Source organism: Nyctibius grandis, chromosome 4 (assembly GCF_013368605.1).
Source record: "Nyctibius grandis isolate bNycGra1 chromosome 4, bNycGra1.pri, whole genome shotgun sequence".
In the NCBI taxonomy this organism is placed as follows: domain Eukaryota; kingdom Metazoa; phylum Chordata; class Aves; order Nyctibiiformes; family Nyctibiidae; genus Nyctibius; species Nyctibius grandis.
This window is the reverse complement of record NC_090661.1, coordinates 12,339,942-12,365,490: the sequence shown is the minus strand read 5'-3', so window position 1 is coordinate 12,365,490 and position 25,549 is coordinate 12,339,942. Positions and strand designations below refer to the sequence as shown.

At 38.8% G+C, this 25,549-nt stretch overlaps 2 protein-coding genes and 1 non-coding gene across 4 annotated transcripts in view; all 3 read left to right on the top strand.

Moving 5' to 3' along the window:
- IPO7 (importin 7) overlaps positions 1–15,068 on the top strand; it is a 39,033-nt gene extending 23,965 nt beyond the window's left edge. Inside the window, exons 13-25 of the mRNA XM_068397856.1 lie at positions 131–220; positions 751–916; positions 1,623–1,783; positions 2,668–2,796; positions 4,442–4,508; positions 4,587–4,712; positions 5,032–5,129; positions 6,471–6,566; positions 7,559–7,779; positions 7,885–8,090; positions 9,221–9,427; positions 9,777–9,893; positions 12,099–15,068. Coding sequence (XP_068253957.1) covers positions 131–220; positions 751–916; positions 1,623–1,783; positions 2,668–2,796; positions 4,442–4,508; positions 4,587–4,712; positions 5,032–5,129; positions 6,471–6,566; positions 7,559–7,779; positions 7,885–8,090; positions 9,221–9,427; positions 9,777–9,893; positions 12,099–12,196 — 1,782 coding nt within the window. The 3' untranslated portion in view covers positions 12,197–15,068. The remainder of the gene's footprint in view (positions 1–130; positions 221–750; positions 917–1,622; positions 1,784–2,667; positions 2,797–4,441; positions 4,509–4,586; positions 4,713–5,031; positions 5,130–6,470; positions 6,567–7,558; positions 7,780–7,884; positions 8,091–9,220; positions 9,428–9,776; positions 9,894–12,098) is intronic.
- Positions 421–602, top strand: LOC137663258 (small nucleolar RNA SNORA23). Its single transcript, XR_011048158.1, has one exon. It is a non-coding gene; the product is annotated as a small nucleolar RNA SNORA23 (small nucleolar RNA).
- A 2,772-nt stretch (positions 15,069–17,840) lies between the features above and the next one.
- The window catches only part of ZNF143 (zinc finger protein 143), a 43,224-nt gene continuing 35,515 nt past the window's right edge, over positions 17,841–25,549 (top strand). For both annotated transcript variants that reach the window (XM_068398313.1, XM_068398312.1), the window contains exon 1: positions 17,841–17,921. The gene's annotated coding sequence lies outside the window, so the exon portion shown is untranslated. The remainder of the gene's footprint in view (positions 17,922–25,549) is intronic.

Genomic DNA, 25,549 nt, shown 5'->3' with positions numbered 1-25,549 from the left:
TAAAGCAGGAAGTTAAAAGTGTGAGGGTTTTGTTATGCTGTTTACACTTTTATATCTGTCTTTTTTTAACTGGATTAGGCATTTTTATATAAAGTTTTAAACTAATGTGTTTCTATTCATGCTCTGACAGAAGAAGATATATAAAGATCAGATGGAATATATGTTGCAGAATCACGTGTTCCCTCTCTTCAGCAGTGAGCTGGGTTACATGAGAGCACGGGTAAGAAAGTGTAAGATTTACTGTTAAGGTACACTGTCTGTTCCAGATGAAGAGTTCAGGAATATTCTTTAAATTTTCCCCTCTAACAAATGCACTCCTTTCTGCACCTTTTCTGTAATAAATTGTATGCCTATTTCAGAGATCAGTGTCAGTCTTTATGTGTGATTATAGATAGCTACTGTGTAGTTTTCAAAATGGCTGCAGAATTGTGTGCATAGTTTTCCATCTGTGTCTGGTGGTATGGTCTATTTGTGTTTTGCATTTAGACTGTACTGCTCACACAAAACCTGTGGCCAAAGATGAACTTGAGATCATAGTACTGGTCTAGTGATGTCTGAAAGACAAGCCTCCCACTGGCCAGCCTCCACACTCTCAAACATCTTCATCTGTTAAAAAGTTTTACAGTATGTTTATTGAATGGTAGTTGTACTTCAGATTTAATAATTTGTGTATATTATGGGTATACGAGTAGTCGATAATCCTGTTTGTAGGTTTTGTAACTCTAAATTTATTTAATGTCTTTTTTTCAGGCTTGTTGGGTTCTTCATTATTTTTGTGAAGTGAAATTTAAGAGTGACCAGAATCTCCAGACAGCCTTAGAACTCACAAGACGGTGTCTGATAGATGATAGGGAAATGCCTGTGAAAGTGGAAGCTGCAATAGCACTTCAAGTTCTGATCAGTAATCAAGAGAAAGGTAACCCTCTTTTCTTAAAGCTACAAAAAGCTTTAATGGAATAGGCATTAATATTGCGATGTTCAGGGAGACTTGTTCTCTTATTTCCTGATGTTAATTTACTGCTTGCAGTTTTAATTTGTAATCACTTACTGGAATTTTCCAGCTGGAAAATGTTATTTTTTATAAATAACGTGATCGCAATTTCATGGTACAAGAAATCCAGTTTTATAGCACCTAATCACTGAATCAGAAATACAGTGGCAATATAAGCATATCTGTCTCAGCATACATTCATTCATGTTAAAATTTATTTTTTAAAAAAAGTTGTCTTTATCCTGGCAGCCTTTATATTGCTTAGTGTTCCAGAAGCTGGCATAAAAAGCCACAAAGCAAACATAAATTCTGTGTTAAATACTGTGGCTAATTGGACAGAAATGCGTATGTACCCATTCCTGTTCAATTAAAGTTTGCATTGATAAGTAACCTTGCATTCCATAAGGACTGTAGAACTCTGGTTTTCATACTTCAGTTGTGATCCTCTTGGTATACATTCTTATTAAAAAATTGTTCTGAATGTTGTTACTGCTATAATGATTTATATACCCATGGTTTTGGCATATTAATGCTGAAGCACTAGATATTAATAAAGCATATATTGACTTTCTTATACTGAAACTGTAGTTTTGTAAGAATGTCAATTCAAATATTTCCACTTGTTTTACAGCTAAAGAATATATTACTCCATTCATTAGACCTGTAATGCAAGCTTTACTTCATATTATAAGAGAGACTGAAAACGATGATCTTACTAATGTGATTCAGAAGATGATCTGTGAATATAGTGAAGAAGTTACCCCAATTGCAGTAGAAATGACACAGCATTTGGTAAGACTTTTTGGTGATTTAGGAAGATGTTTAATATGTGAAAGATTTGTATTTAAAATTAAGATAGTTGTCCATCAACCAATGGCTGTTGTTACTCCAGTCTGCTTAAGTGCATTTGATACAAGTAATTTTCTTCTACATTTAGACTGTTTTTTCTGAAAAGTGGCTTCATAACTTGAACTAAATGGAAATTTCCAAAAACGATTGTGGAAGTGTTTGAGAAATCTTTGTACGTATTTTCTCTTGATAGTATTAATAATGAATTTTGGTAGCACATTTTAGGTAGTCTCTACAATGTGACTTAGGTTTTCTGTTTTAAAATGGGAAATTAAAGAGCATAAAATCTGGTGTGAAAATAATGTTATGTTGTATGTAATGTGAAAATAAATTTGAATCTGCAGGAGAAATACAGAGCTTGAATGGCCACATCTAGCCAGCTGTACTAATGGTTTCAAAAGCAGAGGTCAGCTTAGTGCTTCCCTATTAAAGGCCCTTGCCTTGGAGTTAAAACCAAGTTGTTTGCCTGTCCTCTCTGGGAATGCCTGCAAAGTGGTCCAGTTTAGTTCAGCTACCAATTAAACCTTGTGTCAGAAAAACTTACTCATAGAAAATGTATTCTTTTGCATGGAAAGTAACACCATTTATATCTTTTTGTTCATGAATGAATAAAGTATGACAGCTCAAATGGGCTTAACATTCAAATTTTCTCAATCTTGAAAACAAACTCTGGAATGGAGCAGTCACCTTCTAACATTCATACACATTTTCTTAGCAGAAGTCCTCCTTAAATTGTGTAGAATACCAGACTTGCACAATTGTTCTTCATCTCCAAGCGTGTCCTCTTTAAATGACATATCTATGGGTTGTTTTGCTATTACATACAGGCAATGACATTTAACCAGGTGATCCAGACTGGACCAGATGAAGAGGGCAGTGATGACAAAGCAGTGACAGCAATGGGAATCTTGAATACTATTGATACGCTTCTCAGTGTAGTTGAAGATCACAAAGAAGTAAGTAAAAATTACTTTAAAGCTAATATGTATTGTCTAAGACACTGGAAGTCTTTTGCAGTTTCAGTGTTCCTGATGTTATCTGAAAAGCTGTTTTTTCAGCCAAAAATATCTTAAAACAGAAACCAGTGAAGTACTTATCATGCAAAAAAGTTGTAACAGAGTGGGTCACATTTCTAACGCAATACGTGTAGTAATAGAGCATAAATGTTGCTACAGCATTTCCCATAAGAATCAAGAGTTCTAGTTCAAATAGGTGGAAGCAGTGTGTCTCTAACAGATGGAATTGTTGTCAGCTCAGCTGGAAAAACCCATCTGATTTGATGAGGTCTGCCTTTCAGAGAAAATAGATGAAACTTCAGTTAGCTTTGAACATTGACTCTGCTGACTTAGTTTACTCTCTGCAACAGAATCAGTGTCTGTAAATACAGCTGTTGTGGCTATGTAAATGACAGTTTTGTTTACCTGCCTAATCTGTACTGTAGAATTCTCCAGTGTGATGAAAAATTTTGTTATTTAGTTTTGTTATACTGAGTGGACTAACTTCTGTCCTAAGTACAGCTTGTTCAAAAGCTCCTATTGCTGATTAAAATAATTCTTGACAAAGTCAGCTACTGTTTTTTGATAAATACATGATAGTTTTTTAGTGACTAAACAATCAAGTAATAAATTGTACTCTCAGGGCTCCAAAGACTTTACTAAGGAAGCAGCATAACATGAATTCTGAATGTCCAAGGTCAGAATCCAGTGCTGCCATGCAATAAAGCAAGGACCAGTTTGGCTCATTTACTTGTTGCTAAAGCTGCTCAGCAAGCTTTTCAGGTACTTGTTTTTGGCGGCAAATTCTTGCTATCTAAATGAAAAGTTTGTGTAACAATATGCTAGTCCTGAGGAACTCAATTGTAAAATGTTGATCAGTAAACATTTATGTTTAGAGACATCTCGCACAGGATGACCAGTGTTCCAAGAGATAAGGTATTTAGCTGGTTAGTTTCAAATCCTGTTCTGCATAGCTAAGACCAGAAACTCAACCCTGTTTTGTCCCTATGCAAAGTAAGTGCTCTAAACAGGTTAATGACTGTTTTGTTAGTTGTTTCATGAACTAATAAATACTAACTGGGAAGAATGTCTGAATCTGTAGACCAGCATTTAGTCTGATAGTCCACATACCATATGAACATCCTAAGCTAGGTTTGGGAGGTGGTTTGGTATTTGTTTGGTTTTGTTTTTTGAAATTTGACTCTTCCGGAAATTACACTTTTTTTTTTTTTTTTTTTTTTTTTGCACTTCCTGCAACTTGCATCGCTTACCCCTTTGATATATACATTTACTTACTGTGTTTTAATGGGATTGAACCATTGCATAGGGTTACTGTCAGGCTTTTCTTCTTAAAGGATACCTTATAATGAGATTCTTCCAATATTCAAAGAATATTCCAAAACCACCTCGTATTAAAAGCTGTCTTACAAATCCTTAGCTAAGAGTGCTGCTTTTATACATGTAGTGCTCTAAAATGTAAGAAATTTTGAATTGTTTTTAGAAGACTATATTGTACAAATAAAACCTGCTTTGAGTAATTTTATTTTAAATGTGTTTAATTTCAACTCCAAAGTACTGAAAACAGTCATAAATCTCCTTTTTTCAGATTACCCAGCAGCTGGAAGGGATCTGTTTGCAAGTGATTGGAACAGTTTTGCAGCAGCATGTATTAGGTATCTGTACTTTTGTTGGCTTATTTTTTTAAGGGTATGGGATTGGCATTAAATTTACCTAGATTCTCTTTGTTTTAGAGTTTTATGAGGAAATCTTTTCCTTGGCTCACAGTCTGACGTGTCAACAAGTTTCTGCACAAATGTGGCAGCTTCTTCCTCTTGTTTTTGAAGTCTTTCAGCAGGATGGCTTTGATTATTTCACTGGTAAGTAAGACAAATAAATCAGAAAGCCAAATATATGTGATTCATATATGTGATTTCAACCATACAATGAACTGCATCTTGATTGAAATGTTAGGAGAATGCTGAAGAGAGGTTACACTTGAAGTATTTTATTCTGCTGTTGCTGCAACCAGACTTGTTTTGCTAAGGCATCTATGACTAGATGCATGTTTATCTTGACAAACATTAAGCAAGAACTGTAATGAACTTATTAATACATAGATTTCAACCGGATTTTAACAGTTTGTCTAATAAAACATGCAAACAATATCTAACTGTGGACTTTCTTCTTTTAATACAGACATGATGCCTCTCTTGCATAATTATGTTACTGTTGATACAGATACACTTCTGTCAGACACAAAATATCTTGAAATGATCTACAGTATGTGCAAGAAGGTAAGTAGATTCCTTTGTGATAACAAAACCCGTGATCTCTGAAGTAATACATTGTTAAACTGGGTACTTTTTTCCACAAATTTAAAGAGGTTACATCAAATTTCAGATATCTGCTTTTGCTAAAAGGGAAAAATAAAATCATACACAACAAAAGCAGATTAAACAGCCCAGGTTTTTTACATGCATGTTTTGTGTAATACATACACTTCGTGCATATGGGCATGCAAAACACACGTATGCATATTGCAAAAGGTAGATGGTTTATTTTATCTGAGATTTATAGCCTCACTATGGCTAGGATACCACATACTGTATGTATGCCAAAGGTCTTAAATAATTAACTAAAACAAATGGAGCAGGGATGGAAAGTAGAGGGATGGGAATAGGAAGCTATTTTCCCAAGTCAATGATGAAAGCTGGGAGCAGAATGCAGTTCTGACTCAGTCCAGTCGCTTTTGGGCAATGTTTCTGTATTTATCTTAGCTTCTCAGCTCCTGTGTGTTATAGGTAGCTGCCAACTGGGCTTTCTTTATCCAATCAATATGTAGAATACAAAGCTTTCCAGAATGTTAGCCCTATGTGAGGAAATGAATACTTCTTTATAAGATGTTGTTAATATTTTATAATCTCTAATAGCAATCTGTGGAGATTCCAGTTTTCCACTTCTGGATATCATGTGTTGTGTCTATATAAGAACTACGGTGAGCTGTCAGCTGCCCTGCCCATGGTATTTCCTGAGTAATTCTTTTGAAGATGTTCAGATATTATAGTGAATAACTCTTGTGAGCCATTATTTGAAAACAAGTGGCAACCAGGCTGATTAGGCTGATTGTAAATACTTGAACATTTTATATATATGTAAAAAAGAAAATTAGCCTGTTTATAACCTCTTAGTGATTAGTAGTTTTATTAGCTGAGCACAGCGAATCTTTAACGCAGAAGTTTTAGGTATTGTGTGGTCTTCCACTGGATATCCCAAATTTGTAAATATAATTTTTACAAAATTCAGTACATGAATGCGTAAGAAAAAATTATGTTTTGTGTATGGAAATAAACCTTTGCAAAACGGCAGCTGATGCTTATACAGTTACAGTTGTAAGCTCTGCATCCATAGAGTTATTGAATATTTGTACATGTAGATTAGTTTTACCCACATTTAGGAATGTTTCAGTCTCTAGTTGTGATACTGAGCCACTGCTGTAGATTTGGCTGCTTCACTGATGGATGTTTATGCTAGCATTGTAACAGAGTGGGTAAACTTGTATCAGAGTTTCAAAGCAAAGCAGTATATAGAAAATACTTCTTGAAGGTATATTGTCAACAGTAATTGTTATTTTTCAGGTCCTTACAGGAGTTGCTGGAGAAGATGCAGAATGTCATGCAGCAAAGCTGTTAGAAGTAATTATTCTTCAGTGTAAAGGGCGTGGCATTGATCAGGTTGGTAACAACTTTGGTTGCTATAACTAATATTTTAAAAATATTTTATTCTCAAATATGAATTGATTATGTGTTAACATGAGTTTCATTCTGAGAAGTTTGTGTAGTGTGACTAATAATCCTGCCTTCTATTTCAGTGTTACTCAGTTAACCAAACTGCAGAGAGAGTTATTGCACACTTTGTCTCCAGAATTTAGGACACTGCAAAACTCAAGTGTTTTCATGAATCTGGAAGAGTACTGGTTTAGGAGCATCTTGGTTCTAAAAGTCGATTAATTATATTCTAAGTTAATTCTAGTGAATATTTCATTAAAATTATTCAATCATCTCTCAAGTTAAGAATGAAAATGAAGTTCCTAGAATCCCAGTTAATATCATAGAGGAACCAGGGACTTCATTATGCACATATGGAAGCTGGAATTTGAGAAATGAGTTTGTATGCTTCCGCTGTGTACATGACAAGCGCGGTATAATAGCTGTTTAAACATTTTTTTTGTATGCTTTTTAATACCTGCGCATATGGTCCCTGGAAACTTTGATTTATTTGAAAGAAAATCTATAGTGAATTTTTTTTGTCAGTGTGACATCTCTGATGAGACTACTTCTTTGAATAGCTGTTTTCTTGGAATGTTAGTAATATCTCTTGACTTTGTTGTGGATATTAAAAAATACTTAAGTTGATTTTTCTGGACTTCCTAGTGTACACATTTCCTCTATTTTTCATTTTTAAAACACAAGATTATAGAACCAGGAATTACATCTGCTGTGCATGACGTCACAAAATCCATGTGCTTGGAGTAGATTAAATCTTTTCACCTTTTCATTTCATCTTTGTATATGACTTCTGCTGGCAATTAAAAGTTATTCCCATTTTATGCCCTCTGTATTTATGCACCAGACTGGTTTTATGCTATTTCTCAACTTTAGTGTGAAATACAGAATTACAAAATTAATTTTTGATGACTAAGTTTGTAACGGTTCTCACTCTTCAGTGCATACCCTTATTTGTGGAAGCTGCATTAGAGAGATTGACCAGAGAAGTTAAAACAAGTGAGCTGCGAACAATGTGCCTCCAGGTTGCCATAGCTGCTTTGTATTACAGTCCTCATTTGCTATTAAATACATTGGAAAATCTTCGCTTTCCCAATAACGTGGAGCCTGTCACTAATCACTTCATAACACAGTGGCTTAATGACGTGGACTGTTTCTTGGGGTAAGTGTTTCTAATTTTGAAGGCTATTCTCTGTGATATACCTGTATACTACCTGCTTGTAAATCATAACAAAACTTGCAACTTTTTTACTCTTTTGTTTTGTAGACTTCATGATAGAAAGATGTGTGTGCTTGGCTTGTGTGCTCTTATTGATCTGGAGCAAATACCACAGGTTTTAAATCAGGTTGCTGACCAGATCCTGCCAGCTTTTATCCTTTTATTTAATGGATTGAAAAGAGCATATGCCTGTCATGCAGAGCATGAAAATGACAGCGATGATGATGATGAAGCTGAAGAAGATGAGGAAACAGGTATGGAAACTGAAACATCACTGTTACTTTATATTTTTCAAAAGCTGCAGTAGAACACTGGAGATCTTGTAATGACTTTCAAGTATATCTGACTTACTTTCCAATCCGTCTTAAAAACTAACTTCCTAGGCTGAGTCTCTTCAAAGTCACATCAAGCTAGTTTTTGTGTGTGGATGCTGTCATTGCTGAAAGGAATTATTACTGGGACATGTTTCCCATTTGGGCGAAGGGTAAGAGTTGGTAGAAGGAGCTACCGGGAATCCTTCTAATCCATTGTACAGTTTGGACACTATATTACAAACATCATGAGCTGCTGGTGTTTTAGCTGTGTATTGAAAATGACAGTTCTTGTGATTTCCCCCCCACCCCGGTCTAATGTAATCTCAATTTCATCAGCCTTTATAGACTTTCCTCTTCATATAGTCATCTCACAAACTTTCACATCTTTTGCAGTCTTCTTTATATGAAGTTCAAAATTACCTGTAACTTCCCTGTACTTCTTTCTTTCACCTTTCCCTATACTCAGCTTAAGCTTTTAGTTCTTTTTCCCTATTTTTATCTTTCCATTGTCAGCATGGTGCCTTTGTGAATGATTGTTTGGAACAGTTCTCCACACAAAGGAATCTCTCTTGGTTTTCATCTATCTACTTAAAGCCCACTTTCTTTTTGATTCCTGCTGTTGATTTCTGGACTCTCCAGACTATTGTCATACATAATTCATACTATTATATTTTGTATTTCTCAAGCATTCTTTTCAGCAGCCCTTTTGAATGTGTCTTTAAAAGTGTTTTCACCAAATTATTTCAGACTTCCTTTGGAGCACAAATATTGCTTTGCTTAAAAGTTTTAGCAAGTGCTGTTCTAAACTACCTGTATATACATTTTTCTATATACATTTTTGTGACAATAAAGTTTTTCTTTCCCACTTAAACAGCTGGTGTAAGTGAGGGAAGAGTGTCTGGGGGGGGAAGACCATGGTACTGGGAGAGGAGTTAAGTGACCTTCCCCCTTTCTAGTCTGCACTATGCTGTTATCAGTTGCATTGCCTGTTTTGCATAATCGGCCATCTACCTAAAGTTATTCTTACTATTCTTGGGATAAACTTTTTGTATGTGTGATATTTAACTCAGAGGAATTGGGGAGTGATGAAGATGACATTGATGAAGATGGTCAAGAATATCTAGAAATTCTAGCAAAACAGGCAGGTGAAGATGGAGATGAAGACGACTGGGAAGAAGATGATGCTGAAGAGACTGCTTTGGAAGGCTATTCCACAATTATTGATGATGAAGACAACCCTATTGATGAATATCAGATATTTAAAACAATTTTTCAGAGTAAGTAACTTTATTTCCTTTCCTGGCCAGCAAGTTATATTTTAACTTAACTTTGGTGTATACCATTGTAAACTAGAACCTGTTGAAAGCTTCCAGACAAGCTTTCCAATATGTGCCTTGAACAAGTTCGTTCTTTGGAAAGCGGTTTCAGAGCAGAGGGAAACGTTTGAATAAATTTATGGCGGGAGGGAAGAGGTCAGAGGCTGTATTAGTGTTTTAACGTGTCTTGAATTATGTAACCCTAACAGAATATTATTCCAATTAAAATGGTAGTGAGTTAGTAAGCTTTGTGTTGCAGAACATTTTAATGAACGCTTTTCCTTTTGCTTATGTTTTCTTTCTCTTGCAGCAATTCAGAGTCGTAACCCTGTGTGGTACCAAGCTTTGACACAGGGTCTTAATGAAGAACAAAGGAAACAATTGCAGGACATAGCAACTCTGGCAGATCAGAGGCGGGCAGCACATGGTATTTTTCCCCCTTTATACCATTAATTGCTTCTTTCACTGTTTGAATATTGCTTATGTGCTCAAGAAGCATAATACAGAAAATGCCTGTAATTCAAGCCTGATAATGTCTTCATCAAAGCAGGGTTGTTTACACTGCAGAGATGTTTGAAATCTCTGTCAGGTCACAAAGCCTCAATGCACAAATAGTGTGGCATACCACAGGTGTAAGGAATATTAGAAATGTCTTAATGAAGTGGCCAAGTAAGTAAAAGCATATTTGTCATAATTGCTTGGATTTTAAAACAATTGATTTGATTACCTGAGGTGGATGAACTCTAGGTACGGTAACAAACACATTAAGTGGCTGACAAATTATTTCCTGATGTGACTGAGTCCAGCTGGGATAGACGATTCTATAGGTAGGAAAATACCAAATTATGGAAGTAGTATCCATTTGTAAAGCTACATTATTAAGCCTATTAAATATTGCAGATTGTTATTCTTCAATACAGATAATACAGATTTTAAAATATAGGAAGTGAGCAGATCTTCAGTTTTCTTTTTTTTTTTTTGCAAGTTTTCCCAGGTGTTTGAGAGTAAGCCAATATATATCACTCTCTAAAGTCAAGGCTGAATTCTGAGTGATCAGTCCAGTCTCATATCCTGCATGTTATTGAGCAATTACTACAAGATGTTTCAAAATAGAAGTTCAGAAGTCTTTCATTAAAAAGATTGGTAGTAAGAATGTACATTTTAAAAGTAGTTTTGGGCAGAAAACAGCTTAAATTACCTCACAAAGCTTGTCAGTATCCACGAATTGTCCACTTCTAATGGTTATAAAATACAGTTTCACTGTGATCCCTGTCAAGCACTAGACATCTTACTGATGAGATTATACACTACTTGTGCATTTTATGAAAATGGGTTTTTTTCAGCTGCTTACTCATAGAGCAAGTTAGGTTCAGATTTTGAAGTTTAACTTAAGCAACTAGATCCTTACAGGACATTCTTGCGTCCTATCGGAGCATACTGATACTCTCCATTTAGGCTATCTGCCACATATGGGGACATCCTGTTAGGATTTGGAATATAATTATCTCTCATTAGTGTAGCTAAGAAGAATTTCCATAAGCTGAGTGATTTGTCTTCTGTGCAGTATGGAGCCAAGAGGGAACAAAGCGATGCTCCCCAGGTCATGGGCAACATTTTTTGGGCCTGTTTCCAAAGAAACAGAGACAAAATGCAGATCCTCTAGATAATATGAGCTGTCCTGTATTCCCAGAAAGAGAAAGATTGCAACTATTTTGAGGTAGGAGAAGGCTCTTAGACTGGAAATAAGACGTTAATAAGCATTGTTATCTTGAGCTGCGAATAATACAAACCACCTGTGTTATCTCAATTGTAGTAGTTAGAAATACACATTTCTATCTGCTCTTTACCAACCTAATTTGCAGTTGTCCATGTATTAGAGCTTGTAAAAACCAGTCTTACAGTAATCTTCAAAGGATGGAATATGCAGCTAGTAAAACCAGACAGCTTAACTATCACTGTTAGTTACACTGATGGTTATGTGGACCTTGGATGCCTAAAGATCTTAAGTTTGGTTGAAAATTAAAAGTGGTGAACTTGGTCATTTTCTCTCAGGATTATATTATATGGTCTAGTACCTAAACTCCAAATTATCTGCTTGGGTATGAGGGGGAAAATGCCGTGTATACGAAAAAGTCCGTTTCTGGTGCTTCAGTGGCTATTTCTGCTTATATTGTTGAATTGAGATAGGAACACTGAAAGTTTAGCTCATTATCTGTGTACTGCTTTTTTGTACGTGTGCTCTGTTATGGATTTGACTGAAAAGTCTATTAATATTAATCAGAAAGAATTGGGTGCCTGTTAGCAAGTTCAGAAGTCCAGCATTCATTCAGGTCCTGTTTCTCAAATGTGAAAATTACATACTCATGTCCAAAAGCTAAAGTCTGGGCTTTCTTAAATATAAAATCATTTAAGCATAGCTATAACGATATTGAGAAACTTAAATACATAATCAGTCCATCTGTTGTTTGAGGCCTGGCACATTTCCACTTTGTGGGTGTTGATTACTTCCTTGGGTAACCCCAGCTTAAACCTGTATCTCTGAGACTCAAAATGGTCAGTCACAAAATCTTAATCTGTCTTCCCCCCTACACATGCACTAAAAATATCTTCTGGTTTTTTTGTTTTGTTTTAGAATCCAAAATGATTGAAAAGCATGGAGGATACAAATTCAATGCTCCAGTTGTGCCAACTTCATTTAATTTTGGAGGCCCTGCCCCAGGAATGAATTGAATTATCACTTTTCCTGCTACTGTGTGATTGTAGTAAAGAGCTTGTGTTCCTCCCAATAGTGGTTCCAGAACTGGTTCATGTTATCTACAACTCACTCTAAACTAATTGATAAATAGATTGGACAAAAGCCCCAGAAGTGGGACCTGATCATGCAACCTAATACTGGAAAGCAAACCAGAGGGTTTTTTTGAAGATAGGAAGAATCTGAAATTAAAGCTTCAAATGACACACTTTGGAAATCGGAAATCAAGAGGGGATGTCATGAAGGCAGCTTTTCTTTTTCTGAGGAAAAAAATAGGCATGGGCTGCAGGACTATTTAAAATGTCTCATTTACAGGACAAGCTAGAAGGCAGACTTAATTTTTACATCTGTGGCGGTATGATTATTTGCCCAGTTTATTTCCCTTTTTTCCCTTCCTATTGGGTGTCTATTCTTTTAATGTAAATAAGATAAGGTAATCAAATAGCCTTACTTAATCTTCGTCATTTCCATTTATCAAGATTGTTCATATGTAGAATATTGGACACTTAATGTAGCACTACATAACTGAGAAATCTGTAAATGAATTAGCACTTTCATATTGAAACAAGCCTGCTAGCCTATGTACAAAAATAGCAAAATGTTTGCTGTTTATAAAAAGTAAAAATAAAAAATAAGGGATGTATTGGGGAAAATAATTTCAAGTTATTAATTTAAAATGAACTAGCAGTTTTGTACCTGGTGACTTTGTGGTGCAGTCACCTCTGGTTGTGACTTGAATTCGGTTATGTAAAAAGGGGTTAGTGATATTTCATTGCTGCTAAAAAAAAAATAGCAACACCCGCTGTGTCCTTTGTTTTTCTTAAAGATCTCACTGTACAAGGTGAAATTTGGATACAAATGTGTACTGTAAGCACTGAGGAAAAAGTTATCTTCTTTAAAGCAGGTAAATAAGATGTGAAGTTCTGCTCTTAAGAGTCAGTTGAAGTGTGTGGATGAAACATCTGTATATGCAATCTATTAAAAACACAGCAATTTAATTTGGCTAATCTGGGCTATGATCTATGAATGCAATTTTTTGCCCTGATGTTGCAAAATATTCTTTTTCCAGCACGTGGTAGTACAGGTGCACTATTGAATTTCATTCCCCCTCTTTTTGCACTCCCAGCATTAGTGTGTGCTGTTGTCTGCCTGATCCAGACAGTGTATTTGAAGTTTTGCCAGTCTTTCATTTTTGAAGCCACAATTTTCTTCCTTCAAAGTTGTTATAGTAACTAGTATTTTAGCTAGAGAGGCAAAATACAGTTCCCTCTGGGACCACTATCAAAACCACTGTATGAAGAAGCCAGCAGGGGAGATGCTGTGAATGGGTTGGCTTAAATGCCCCCTTTTTCTTTTCTAAAAGCGAAAATCCATAGGTTTTTGATCTTGCCTTGAGATCATTGGTGTCAGGTCTTTTAAATCAAATATTTGTTTGGTTTTTTTCTTTTGGCTGTTTTTATATAAAGAAATGTCACCTGCTGTTACAATTGATATTAAACAAGCTACCTTAATTTAATGTAAGCCTCCAAAATTTAAATACAGGTTAAAAATAAACTGCGTTTATATCTGTAAAAATGAAATGCACATATATATATTATGATACTCAAAATGCAGTCTTCAGAAAATTGGTTTGTGTGGTGTGGTTTTTTGCATCAGCAGAGTAGCAGGAATTTGTGGTTTGGGGGTTTCTTGACGAGCTGACCAGCATCATGCTCTGCCTTCCATTTGTTGCACAACCGCTAGCGCTTCTCTGGGCAGGTGTAATGGGTTTGTCCCGTCACTCCTCTCTGGTCTGCCTGCCTTTGGCAAATACAGTTCCCTGCGCACAGAGTGCTAATGTGAGACTGAGCCAGGACTATAATGCCACGTTGCTCTAGCCGAATACCAAAGGGATACTTTAAAAGCAAATTCTGGACTTAAAAGGATGGATATTGCACCTGATGTGAAAAAGCCTAAAAAATTCAGCCTTGCATCAGAGTATCCGTTATAGTAGTGGTACAAGAACCACAGTAGTACTTTTGAATCTTTAGCTGACTGGCCAAGTACATAGAGCAGAACTGGTTTTTTTTGTAAATGTGTAACTCATGAGCACGTACAGGTGTACTCTGGCCTCAAGATAATCTCTAGACAAGGTTTTATTTTTGTAGAAAAAGGTGAGAGAGATAATTACAGCATGCCTTTTCCTGTGCACTCCTTGACCTTGAAAAATGCCCAGTTTGACATAAATCATTTCTGAACATCTGCTTGTTGGGTGTCTGCTTATCTTGTTACACATCCCAAAAAATGTAAGAGAACCTTTTAGGACAGATGAGACGCTTTTGCCTCATGGCAGAAGATACAACAGAGCAGCAGTGAGAAGGCTCTGTATACAAAGCAGATGAAGAAAACGAGGGGAAAATCACCAATTTAGTGCCACTGTCATTTCTGGAACAGTTACATTTTTCAAGTCACAAGTCAAGGGAAGAAATTTATCTTGGTGTTAGGAATACAGTCTTGCTTCAAGGGTGCTTTTACGTGTCACTAGACTGGTTAGCAAGGAGCATCTTTTTTAAGAATGGATCTAGAACTTTGCTTTCCTTTGCTCCAAGAAATGTATTTATATAAATTGCAAAACAATTTTGCATTGTTGTTGGTGGTGATAGTGCATTTTGTGATGCAATATATCAGTTTCAGTGATACACTTATGTCAAATTTAAAATTGATCTTCCTCCTAGAACTTGCACTTATCCATTCCATTTTCAAGGATAATGCGACTCTAAAGGAAGAGCTGGGAAATTTAAAGCCTCTGTTTTTTCTATTATGGAAGATCTCCTTGGATTAATAAACATCTAAAGCAAATCCTTATCTTCACTTATTTCAGTGTGGTGTTTTGAACATAGCTGTATCCTTACAGTACTTGGGAGTCCTGTTCTAGTTACATAGCTCTAAGGCTTGTACTTTCCTCTCTAAAATATTTCTTCGAGCAGAAATGTTAGGCACAACCACAGTTCTCTGAACTGTGTTAAATACAAAAGGCTTATGTCATACACGATTTTTTAAAATGTTGACAGACTGGGTAAATTTTATACCCTTTTCTCCTAAATCACTATCTTAAAAGAATTATTAATAGGTGTCAGCATAGTACAGCAAAGCTCTGTTCAAATCTCTTGTAGCCTAGAATTATTACTGCAAGATTCAAGAAGTCTGCAGTGGATTTATTACAGAATACCCAACGCTAAACGTGCAGATGGTTTTAATTGTGCCTGGTAATTGATACCTGATAAGTTTTATGAGTTGTTGTATTTTTCTAAAGGAAATTTCCTCCTCTTGTGACTATCAGTTCTTGAAGAGTAGAAACATCATGAAGCTGCTCAGCACATTTTGTCTTTGCACGTTTCTGTCAAGTTCCCTTTCAGTACTTCCTCATACGTACTTTCTCTTGCTAACCATTTTCACTTCCTGGGCCTGAATTTGTCCCCCTCTAACTCCCTTGAGATGTTGCTCAGAAACTGTAAGCACTTTGTTCTTAAGCAGTTCATACTGTATGTAGTCATACCCCTGCTGATGCGCTCTCTGTGTATATTCAAGATAAGATACACAGCTCCATCCTTCTCTGGAGTTTCACCAACCGGACTGATGCTCGCTGATGGCTCCGAAGAGCGCAGCCAAGGGGACAGCTCCTCCATGGGTGCTGCAGGCTCCCGGAGGAAGGACATGGTTCCAAATTCAGTATTAATGGTAGACCCAGCGTTGTCCATGTATGGGTTTTAATAGATGTGGTCAAGCTCAGGTAACGCTGGTCCAGACTTTGTATGTTGGTTAAGACTTTACCAGTCTTCCATAACTTGGGCTAGTAATTAAGTTTTTATCCCTGGTATATGATCAGGAGTGGATGAACACTGCTTCTGAAAATCTATGCAAAAGTGGGCATCTGGTTTATTTTTAAAAATGTAGTTGGGAAGAGCGCTACACGTCTGCATTTCTGCTCAATCCACTACTCAAGTTTTAACCTGAATGCAGTAGTAAAAAAAACAAAGGTTTATCAAAATTTGAGAAAAGCTTGGAAGGTCCAAAGCTGTCTATAGTATGCTGCTATGGACTATAAAAGCCAGAGCTGAGTCCCTTGAGCTGGGTTTTTCTCTTCCTTGTGCTCTGTGGGACCTTCCACATACTCAGAACCAGGAATGTGGGAAAGCTTCATTTGTGGTCGTGTGGCACGGATCATAAATTGCTTTGCAATCAGCATGTAGCTTATTTAACTTAAATGGTGTGGCATTCATTTGCATATTTCTGTTTTTATAACCAGACATTCTCAGATGTTGATGCTACAAACAGAAAGCACTTCAGAATGGGGAAGGATGAGTTGTAGGATTTGACAGATGTTAACAAAGTAATCTATTAACATAAAGGAGTAGGTAAACCCAAAGTAGAATTTTATCTTGGCTATGTCACTGTTATTGTACCCTAAATCAAACCGATTGCTGGAATTTGTTATTTTGGGCAAAAGTTTGCAATTAACAAACAAGAAAGAAAACTTGAAACTAAGAAAATCGCTCTGTATTAGGCCTATTCAGGAATAAGCTATTTTTGGCTGTTTGTATGACTGCTAGGATTTAGAACTCTTATTTTGGAGTTTCAGGCAAAAAATCTTAAATGCGTTTATATGTCATGTTCAGGAAGGTCAAGTGAGGCCTATAGAGCTGGGCATATTGTCCTGTCAATGGTGATAGCTCATGTTAATTGCACAGTTTTTTTTTTCAAAAATCTCCTACCAACATAACTGTAATACCCTTTAATTGCATATGGAGCTGTTGTTGGACTATTGTATGTTTCCATACCAAAAAAATCACGTAAGGATAAATATTCTCAAGCGTAGCTTTAAGAACACAGCCCTTATCCACGGGAGCTACGCTGAAATGCCAGCAGAAGATAATGAGGCTGGGGAAGGGCTGGGTGCTCGCTCCCTCAGCCCTGCCCGCACGCCCTGGCCCGAGCAGCCCCTCCGCAAATGCACCGCGCCCCGGCACCCTTCCAGCGGCCTCCTGCCTTCCGGCTCCGCACCGACACGACAGAGCCCCGCGCACCGCCCGCCTCCGCGGGGACAGCGGCGCCCCGGGCCCAGCAAGACGCGCCCGGGCCGTCTGTGGGGGCCGTGACAGCGGGGCCCGGCGGCCCAGCTTCAGGCGCCCGCCTCCTTGGGCTGCGCCGCTCCGTGCCCACGGCGGGGGGCCGGCCGCACTTCCAGGGACAGCCGCCTCACGGCGCGCCCGGCCCCCCTCCCTCGCTTCCTGCTTCCCCGCGGCCCCCGCCGAGGGACCCGCGGCGTCTCCGAGCGCCGCTGCCGCCAGGCGCCGTCCCCGGGGAAGGAAATGGCGCCCGGCTCCCTCGCTTCCCCGCTGACAGACAAGCGCTTCACTCCCCGCGGTACAAAATGGCGGCGGCGGCGGCCCCGAACCCAGCATAACCGAGACGCCATGAAGCCGCGGGGCGGGGCCCCGGGCGCCTAGCCAATGGGCATTGGCGCGGGGCCTGGAGGCGTCCAATAGTGAGTGGAGGTGTTGACGCAGGGCGCGGCGTGCCCAATGGGAGCTGCGGCAGCGCGGGGCGCAAGGCCCGCCCGCAGGGCTTGGGGCGGTGCTGAGGCGGGCGGGCGTTGAGGCGGCCGTTTCCTGTCCTGGTGCATGGTGGTCGGACGGAGGAATTGTTGGAAAATTTCTCGGCGAGGTTCGTATATAAATGTGTTTTTACCCAGTGTGCCTTATTCTAACCACCGCCATCTCGGCTGGGGCCGCCGCGCCTGGCCGCCGGGCCGGGCCTCGCGCTCCGCGCCGCGCGCAGGGAGACGGCGAGGGGCAGCGAGCGGGGGCAGCCGGGCAGCGCCGGCACCGACCCACACGGATAGAGCTGCCGCTTCGCCGCCCGCGCGCCCGCTCCGTGCGGCCCGGCCCCTCTCCTCCCCCTCCCGCCGGGCCTGCCCGCAGGCATCCCGCACCACGGGGCGCGCCGAGCCGCGCACCGGCCGCGGCCCCCGCCGCCCCCTCCCCGCCCCGGGCGGCGCCCCTGCCCTCAGGGTGGGGGCTGCTGGCGGCAAGCGCGCTCTCCGCGCGGGGGGACGGTGGGCAGCGCTGCTGACGGGCGGGGGGGGGTCCTGGCGCGCTCTGTGCCCTGCTCCCGCCCTGGGGCGCCCGGCCCTCGCCGTGCATAAATTCGGGGTTTCATTTATTTTTAGATTTTCTATTTTTTTTTTTAAATACGATATTTCCGTTTTGGCGGAGGGCGAGCTTGCGAAGCCGCGTTAAAGCGATCGCCTGCCGAGCCCTCGGCCTAGCGTGCTCGGTACGCGCACCTTTGGGGAGGAACAGTTCGCTGTTGCGCGAAGTTGCTCGTTTTTAGCGCTGCCGTCGGGTGGTGCCGTGAGCGCGGCGGTAGCTGTGCTAACGCGGGAGGAGGCCCTTGCGCGGAGCGTGTGAAATCATCTGCTGTAGTTCATCGCCTTCAACTCGGCAACATACCGTGCAAAAATCATTTTGAGCGTTTTACAGCCTGCTCTCCTGTCGTTTCCTTCAGCTTTTCTCGGCTTGAACTTTTAATAGAACAGGATAACGAGAAGCTGCTCCTCCAGAAAAATTAGCTGCAATAACGCAAAGATTTTTTTTAATTTTCTGATAAGGTCTTTTTTGCGGTGCTTGTTTGTCAAGAAAAATGACGTGACTTTCATGCAAGTTAAATTTTCTGTTAAAATAAGCCTATGGTTGAGCAGCTCCAGTTGTGTATAAAATCTCTTAAGGGTTTGTTTTGAACTGCCAAAGAATTATATGTGACATTACGCTCAGAGTGATAACAGTACTTTTCAGGAACGTTATTCCTGTTTCCAGTGATACAGAAACTTCAGCCTTATAGCCTTCCAAAGAAAACATTTTCTCTTGTCATACATTTTTCTCAATATGCTGCTTCAGGTGTTGTAAATCTGTCATGCCTTAGAGGACTAGATACCAGATATTCTGTCGTAGCTTCAAGGTGATCGTACCTGAAAAATTAAATTTCTTTGTCCTTGACTAGTAGCTTTTTAAGCAAAATAGTATGTGTGTGTGGTATATTTTAGCTTTGTGTAAGCATACTTGCCATACAGCTTTAGAATGGCAGAGTACAACATAACTGTTTTCATGGCTTGTTACTTTGTATTTCATGCATTAAAGTCTTGAGCTTTCAAGCTGTATGTATGTCAGAAGCTGTTCATCTGAATCACTGCAGAAAATGAAAGCAATATGAAATCAAATAATACATGATTTGGTAATAGATTGCAGCTTAAATGAGATGTAAAAATAAACATTTTAAACAGCTTTGAGAAATTTATTTCAAATTGATAGCATAATTTACATAAACTATTCTCATTATTGTAATGAAATAATGTTTTCATTTCTAGTATCCTATCTGAGGAAGAGATATTTTGCCTTATATTAAAGGCTCAAATAAAGCAAATACTTAAGCAAGTGTAAAAGTTTCTGTAGCTAGAAAGTCACACGGGCTTCACTCTGTCCTGCCTGTGTAACATTTGATGCTTAAACATCAAAACTTCTATCATGAGCTGGCAATTTCTTTTCTCAGAGGAGGCGGGGGCAGCGATAATAGTGATGAATATTCCCTGGTAATGGTTGCCACAGTTAGGCTGTAAATTTGTTTTTGTTCCTAGAATATCTCAAATTGTATACTACTTAATCTCAGCAGACTGCCGCTGGCCCATGTTTTGCTGTCCAGTACTGTCCAGGAGAAGGGAATTGGTAGGAGTTTGAGAAGTGAACAGGATCTGAGCAGCAGGCTGCTGTGGCCGTGCCTGCTCGCAGCCATGCTGCTGGTGCGCGGGCTGCCTGCTCACCTACAGCTCTGTGGGATGTCCAGAGGGATTAGGCTGAGGGTTACTCAGCTGAAGTTTGGTGGTGGTAGTGGTCTCTCCCTGGACACTGTCTTTTCTGGGCATTCTTTAAAACATTGTATGTGTGTTTACTCTTGCAGACTTATGTATTTGCCTTAATAAAATGTATGTGTTTAGTTTTAAAATAAAGCTAAGAAGACAGTTTTGAACTGGGTTGCTTCTCTTAGAGTGTAATTGGGCTTCATTTAGAGTGTGGGATGTTTCCTTGCAGTTGCATGTAGGTCTTGGCCTTAATGAGTTTTGGGTTAAAACATTCCTGGCATAGGTGGAGTCTTCGAGAAACATGAAGACGGCATGTGTGAAACTATTTGTTTTCCAAAGCATAGGGTTCAGCTGAATTTGGATGAGTTTCCATCCACAAAGCGAACAGCACATTCCTGATAATCAGGGCAATTCTTCCAGTCTCAGGCATTGTAATGGACAGAATGAAAATACTCATGAGGAAGATCTAATTTGTCTCAGTGCTCTTGTAGGCGGATTCCTTCGTTACTCTTTTCCTGCCTGCATTTTGATTTGTACCCTCGTCCTTAATCATCCCCATGATTTCTGCTTCCCATGCGATGTTTTGTAACTTCTGCTGCCTCTGACGTGTATGTACATACCATAGCATCCAGGGCCAACCTTTGTTTGCCTTTCCTTGCCACTGGCTTTTTCACTGTATTGTCACATTTCTTGCACATTTCTACAGCTCAACAGCATGCTTTCTGCTCTTTTTGCATTAATAGGTGGGCAGTTTTTTCTTTCATCTCCTCTGTGCTGCAAGGAAATTGGCACACCTGGTAAAGAGAGCATGAATCGGGTAGCCTATTCCTGTGCCTTGTGCCATGAAAGATCCCAAAAGATTGAAGGAAGATTTCTGCTTAGCTTATGGATCCCTAAGATCATGATCCTAACAGATGGATCTTCTGGAATCTGAGAATTCAGCTCTGAAATGCAAGTTCCTGTAAATAGAGGTGTGCATAGGAATTGTTCTGAGGATGGAGTGAGGAATCTGAGGGAGGTGCCGTATTTCTGGGGGAGGAGGGAAGGGAAGCCTTATGACCCATCCTGGCACAATGGAGATCATGGGGTTCTGCCTGTACCTTAAGTCTGTAACTTGATCTGCTCTTAGTTGGATTTACTTAAGGGAATATGGTTTTGGTGCTCTTACTCTGTGCTCTGCACACCAGGAATCATTGATCAGTTACTCAAAAGCGGAATTGGACTAAATTAGTGAATGCTTCCAGTGACTTAGTCTGCTAAAATTTTCTGGGTTGCGCTGCTTTTTTGGTTGTATACTTTGTACTTTGCTCCACCAAGACAACACTTGTTAAATAAATGAAGTTCTCAGTTTTGAAGGGAATTTACAGTTCCAGCAAGTTCTGCGATATTCAAAGTTGACATCAAAGTTACACTTACAACTGCTTAGTCTTCCTACTATAACTTCCTACTATAACTACTTAGTCTTCCACTTCCCTCAGTCTGTATTTTATTGTCTGCTGAATGTTTTCCTCTATACATTCCTTGAGGGGGAAATTTTGTTATCTGCTTTATGATCTTAATTTCTGATGACAGACTTCTCTAGAATTGGAAGATGGATCTGTATTTGCAAGTTAGTTGGTGTTGCCCATATCTTAAGTATATTCACGCTCAGCTAATATGGTATTACACAGAGTTTCTTGTAATATATTTAGATGTGTTGTTTTTCAATTTACATTTGTAATCTGTTTTTTTGCAGTTCGGGGTAAACGTTGTCAATTCAGCAGGTCATCTGTGTAGTTCCTGAAATACACGCATAGACTAAAACACTGTTGTTAACTGTCATGGCTAATATTGATACATCTGTAATGTAGTCACCAGATTACTAATTAACTCATAACCACACAAAACAACCCACTCAAAATTCCCTGTTTTGTTGTGGCAGTCTCAGCAGATTTGCAGGATTTGAAGGGGCACAGCCAAGTTTAATTGTTTTGCTGATGTAAATTAGACACCTTTGTGATTTCTTGACAATTAAGAGAGTTAGACGTCTGTTTGACAGGAAAGTAAAACATTGATAGAAATAGTTGGTCTCGATTTTTTTCAGATTTTTAGCACTTAAGTATTCACCAGTTCACCAAATATTCCTTGTTTTGTTTAAAACACTCACCAATATAACTGAAGGATTTATGATTTAAGGATTAAGTAGCCTCCTGAAGTGCTTCAGAAGTTAAGTGTATCTTTTTTTTTTTTTTTTTTAACTGCAGGTAGGCGTTACTGCTCATTTCTAGGAGTAATTTGAATACAATTCTGACATGCATCATCTGTATGCCTTCTTTATATAGCCAGTATTTTGTGCATGTATACTTGATGGTAAAAAACAAACCCCCAAAGCCGGTAGTTTTGAAAACACACAGGTTCGTTGGTTAAGTGCTTTAATCTGTTTCTCGCTTTGTGACTTGCAGGGGGAAAATCCACTTAGAACGAAATCTAGTGCTTTATCTCACTAACATGCGTGCTGAAAGATTATTTAAAGGGTTTTTTTTCAGCTTTGTTAATCATGTTCTAAGGTTTTCAAGTATAAAACAGAAAATCAGACAACCTACCATATGTTAAGCTTTTTTTCTGATCTCAGGTCCAACATTCAATTTCTGAGCGTGCACATTATAATTATTTATCCTTACTTTTTTTGACTACTAAAACAAAAATAGTTTATTGCCAGTCAGTCTGCAATAGAGAAATAGGGTTGGGTGGTTTTTTGTTGTTTTGGGTTTTTTTTTTAGAAAAGAAGGTATGCATGAGCATTGATAATACATGTTTGGCCAGGAAAGAAGAAAAGTGTCTTAACTTTGAGCAAGGAAGACTGTCTGAGTTCAGAGAAACTTGCTGGCTTGTTTTGGTAGGTGAGTTTACATTGTTCCTGTCGCAGTGTGCCTGCAAGCCATTTCATGCACACTCTCAAGTATTCGGAATGATGCATAGGTGTTTTCAGTCATATTTGAATTTGGTGTTTTGGTACAGATTATATGGCCCTTTCTCATGCTAAATCTGGATGGCACTTTACAAAGAACAGCTGTCTCACTAATGTATTGGTCGTTGACCAAGTGCATTAGTATACTTTTTTGTACTTAAATAAAGCTTTCAGAATCCTGGTCTCTGTACCTCTGCAAACGGCGCTGTATGGATCTCAATTACTTGTTACCTTTCATGCAGGATTTTTGGAATCGGATCTCTCAAAATCTGTTTTTGGACTCCCAAATCTGTTTCAAATCTGGTTTACGAAGCCGTGCTGGTCATTGGTGTAGTTACTTAGAAGCAGTGCTGTTGTAATAGTGCTGCCCAAGGCAAATGTGATCGTTGAACTAAGCATTTGCTGGCGAGGTGCTTGTCCCAGAGCTGCAGCATAAGTTTAATTAGCTTTCTGTCAGCACTGCTGACAGTTAATATACTGATGGAACTACTCTGACCTACATAGATTAACCAGTAATTTCTTCTCTAACATGTTTAAGAAACACGTGAAGTTAGTCATATTTGGGATCAACCTGAGTCTTCTCCCCATGTGTAGGACTTGGTGGGTGGCTTTCTGATATGCCTGCGTTTAAGTGGCATACATCTGAAAATCGTAGCATCCTCAGCACTTCCAAAGTGTGAAATTTCACACATATGCATAATCGCGTAATATTGGTTAGAGTAAGGATTTGTAAACATTCTTTATTTGCACTGGTTAGTCCAATTTTTTTAATATATAAAATGCAAGCATTGCTCAGTGACAATATTTTTAACATTCTGTAGATGGGATTCACAATGTAAACTGAACGCGTGGTGATGACTTTGGGGAAAAAAAGGCTGCTGGAACATAAAGTGATTATGTAAGGCTAAATGTCATTCTCACTGCTCACACTGAAATCAGATGAGTTGTGCTTGGTTATGGCAGTGATAAATTTGACCTTGCATTTATGTTTTTTGTGAAGAAATATCGAAGTCTGTGGCAGTGAATTAGTCTTTAACAGTATTATAATCAGGATGTATCTCTAGTGGAGCAGAAAGGTTGGAATACTGCAAAAAGAGTAGAAAGGAACCTTGAGTTTGACTGCAAACCTCTGCTTTGGGCAACACAAGTCTCTGCAAGTTAGCTGTGCTGCCACTCATACATCATGCTTATGCAGTTGACAGAGCTGTAGGTCTTGGTTAGGTTCTTCTTCAGGGCCAGGGTTAGAGCCCGTGGTTCGTAATTCACAACGCTTCTTTGCTATCTAGAAAATAATTGTGTAATTTGCTATTAAATGGTGTATCTTTACCCCTCTATCTGAATCCAACTGTTGTTACCAGATTCTTTTGCAGAGGCTTTTGTTCTGTATTTCAGCCTTGTTTCCATTTTATACAGTGGATGATTGATGTGGTGGAAGTTGCTGTTTAATTATGTTTTGCTTGCCTTTACAAGAGACTGGAAAACAATATAGTAAAAGGAGTTAAGATTGTAGGAGAAAGCACGAAGAAATTTAGAAATGCCTAACATTAAGTAGTTTGTTATGTTTGTTCACTAAAAGTCAGTCTGACCAATTATAGCATGAAATCAATGCTCCAGTGCAGTGGTAAAATACTGAAAAAGGTAGGGGCTGTTGATGAAGAAAGAAATCCATGTCTCGTCTATTAAAGCATTTGATCAAAGCATCCACAGGTTCTAGATTTCATTTCTCACCCTCCTACAGATTTCCAGTGTAATACTGGAAAATGTTATTATACAGATACATATGGGAACAGATTTCAGAGAGCCTTAGTTCTCCTGTGTTTTTATTTTTGAGCTTACAGCTGTCAAATTACTTTATGTAATTAGTAAGCTATAAACTTGGGTCGTCTAAAAAAAACTTTGTCTGGACTGGTCAGTTTTTCAGTCCGTGTCAGTCAATTTTTGCACTGAGACCTGGAAGGCTGTAATGCATATTAATTATCAGTTGAAATGTATTTATCCAGAATGTTAATTGTAGGTACTAATTCTGATTTTTCACAAATATTTGTTAATCAGACTAGTTTTGGGAAATGATATTTGCAATCATATCAGTTGTTTAAGGACCCTAATGCAGCCACTATTTACTTCAGAAAAACCTTAATTATGTTACTGTGCTGACATACGAACTGATTTCGGGATCCAGCTTTGTCAAACATGGGAATGCAGTTTCCTAAAATTCCTTAATGAAAGTTTGTATTGTGGAGTTGTGTGTGTCATTTGCTATTTTACATGTCTGGATGGGTTTTTATGTGTTGTTTTTGTAAGTTTTATAAAATTACAATGTGTTTGTATATTATTTAGAAGTGTATTAAAAATAAAAGTGTTTATTTTCAAATTAAATAAAAGGATATTATTTCAAACTTCTCGGTGCTGTCTGCGCAAGGAGAGTGAACAATCACAAGGTTGCTGAATGTCTGGAGTAGTCTGTCTTTTTTTCCTGTCTTTCTTTCACAGTTT